Consider the following 2,821-nt stretch of genomic DNA (forward strand, 5'->3'; position numbering starts at 1 on the left):
CCTCTTACCACTGCAAATGAACTCCAGATGTACGTGCCACTTTGTCCATCTGGCTTTCTGTGGGTATGGGGGGGGATGAAACCTACAAGAAAACGTCTTTACCTACTGAGCCATCTCCCCAGACCATTTCCCTGCAGATCACCACTTTTTTTCCTCTTTTTTTTTTTTTCGAGGTTGGGTTTCACTCCAGCCCAGGCTGACATGTAATTCACTATGGAGTCTCAGGGTGGCCTCAAACTCATGGCGATCCTCCTACCTCTGCCTCTGCTGGGATTAAAGGCGTGCGCCACCACGCCCAGCAAGCTCACCATTTCTTTCTTTCTTTTTTTTTTTTTAATGTCATTAGTTTATTTACAAGCACATATTGTAGGAGTTTAAGAGTCTGATCCATTTCTGAGGTTGTACCTCTTAAACATTCTTCCTATCTGTTAAATGGATGAATTAAAACATCCTTATTTCTTAAGCAATTGATGTCTTCCTATAAAGAAGGGTGCTGCAAATCCAGATCCAAAGAAAACAGCCATCATGGCCAGTAACCGCCACTTGTTTTCCACTGAAAATGGCAAGGTCTTGCCCAGGCCCTCCTCGTAGTGGCCGCGGCGGACCAGGGACGTCGTGAACCTCCGGATACTCTGGCCCAACATGACGCGGCTGCACTCAGAGAAGGACGCGGAATACGTGGCCGCTGGACACCAGTCTCCTCTAGCCGCGACCTTCGCTCCGCGTCCAAGCTCACCATTTCTTGCATCTTTCTGTACTGCCCTGATCCTGAGGTTCAGCTCACAAAAGCTGACTTAGGAGGGATACAGATACCGAGGTCCCTTCTCAGAACCTGTGATCTCGGTGCCCAGCCGTCTACATTTCCAGAGTGTGCCCTGATACTGCTGCTGCGGCGCTCGTCTGAAACCGCAGTGAGCTGGAGGTTACCTAGCGGTGAGGCCCCGGATCTCCTCTGGGCCGGCACTGCATCATTTTATTTTACCCTTCAGTGATGGCTCAGCGGACAAAGTTCAGTTGCCCACATCCAGCCAGGTACGGTAGTGGGCCTGGGTCATCTCAGTGTGCCTATGGCGAGAAGCAAGGTGGAGGTAGGAGAATCTTCCAGCAGCTTGCGGCACCAGCTGGCACGGTGCCTAGAACGGTGAGCAACGAACTGCTCTGCCTCAGATGAGGTGGGAAGTGAGGACTTGACACACGAGGCTGCTCCCTGACCTCTGCGTGTATGCGGTGGCATGTGCATGCCCACGTTCACGCTTATAAACATGCGCACGCGCGCACGCACGCACGCATGCACGGAGGACAATACAAACCTGCAGAGCACAGATCAGAGCTCTGATCCCACTTCTCTGTGACTGACCTTGCACTGCCATTGTCTCAGCTCTTGTGGCATCCATCTGCCCTTCCTCCTGTTGCCTGCCTGCAGGACATTTGTCAAGTTCGGTTAAACTCAGGGCCCTCTGCTCTGTTGAAATAAGTACTTGGTGGGAAGACAGCCTTCCTTGGAGGGCTGTAACTGCACAGCAAGAAGCAAAGTGGCCCCCCAGGAGCGTGCACAGTTGGGGTGTAGGAGGGGGCTATTCTGCTATTAACATTTAGAGGGAGTTTTACTCAGGAGGGGAATTTGTCATGGAGCAGGGTTTTCTTGGAACAGATCTTGCCGAGCACCGTCGTGCAGCCGGGCAGATGCCTGCCGCTCTTTGGGCATGTCTTCCCTGGCTTGACTGTCCTCATCTGTCTTGGGGGTGTGGGGGGGGAGACATGGGGGGGGCATGCTCTCTTTCCACAGAGCCCCAAGGCTGCAGGTCAAAGAAAAGACGGCTGATGGGCTTGGAGAGGTGGTTCAGTAGACTCAAGCTCTTGCTGTGGGCGCCTGAGCACCCAAGTTCAGATCACCGGAACCCACATCAAACGGAACCCGGCAGTATGAACTTTTATTTATTTATTTATTTATTTTTTGAGGTAGTGTCTCACTCTAGCCCAGGCTGACCTGGAACTCACTATGTAGTCTCAGGGCGGCCTCGAACTCTCGGTGATTCTCCCACCTCTCCCTCCGGAGTGCTGGGATTAAAGGTGTGCGCCACCATGCCCCGCTCGGTATGAACTTCTGTGTGGCAAGATGGGAGGTGGAGATGGGAGAATCTCCAGGGATGTGCCGGCCTGGTGCACGTGGCAGGGAGCAGCAAGAGCCTGAATCGACAAAAGCGGAAGGCGGGAACTGACGCCTGAGCTTGTCCGCGGATCTGCACACATGCACAGCAGGCGGGCCAGCACTCGCTCACACACACGTGCACACCAGAAAACGAAGCTGGCTCAGGACAGAATAAGAAAGTGAGTCGGGGCTGGGGTTGTATCTCAGCGAGTACAGTGCTCAGCGGGCAGGAAGCCCTGGGTTCCATCCCCAGTGCCGCAAAATCCAGGTGTGAATGGCACCTGTAATCCCAGCGCTTGGAGCTATCTGGTGAGCTTGAGGCCAGTCTGAGCTACATAAGACTATGTCAATTAAAAATGAAAGTGAGGGGGCTGGAGAGATACCTTAGCGGTTAAGGCACTTGCCTGCAGAGCCAAAGGACCTCGGTTCAATTCCCCAGGACCCACTTAAGCCAGATGCACAAGGTGGTGCATGCGTGTGTTCTTTTTTTAAATTTTATTTATTTTTATTCATTTATGAGAGAGAGAGAGAGAGAGGGAGGGAGCCACTCCAAACAAACTCCAGATGCATGTTCCCCTTGTGCATCTGGCTTACGTGGGTCCTGGGGAATCGAACTGAGGTCCTTTGGCTTTGCAGGCAAACCCATTAACTGCTAAGCCATTTCTCCAGCCC

General features: G+C 52.7%; 1 protein-coding gene across 1 annotated transcript; it reads right to left on the reverse strand.

Annotated features, from left to right (window-relative positions):
- Positions 1-336: 336 nt before the first annotated feature.
- LOC101606693 (cytochrome c oxidase subunit 7C, mitochondrial-like) lies at positions 337-644 on the reverse strand. Its single transcript, XM_045144574.1, has one exon. The coding sequence runs from the start codon at positions 642-644 to the stop codon at positions 453-455; it is 192 nt and encodes a 63-aa protein (XP_045000509.1). The 3' UTR covers positions 337-452.
- Between the last annotated feature and the right edge of the window lie 2,177 nt (positions 645-2,821).

Source organism: Jaculus jaculus, chromosome 2 (assembly GCF_020740685.1).
Source record: "Jaculus jaculus isolate mJacJac1 chromosome 2, mJacJac1.mat.Y.cur, whole genome shotgun sequence".
Lineage (NCBI taxonomy): Eukaryota > Metazoa > Chordata > Mammalia > Rodentia > Dipodidae > Jaculus > Jaculus jaculus.

What these genes read in the sequence shown, in the direction of transcription:
- LOC101606693 (XM_045144574.1), bottom strand. Translation starts at nt 644, where the DNA reads ATGTTGGGCCAGAGTATCCGGAGGTTCACGACGTCCCTGGTCCGCCGC.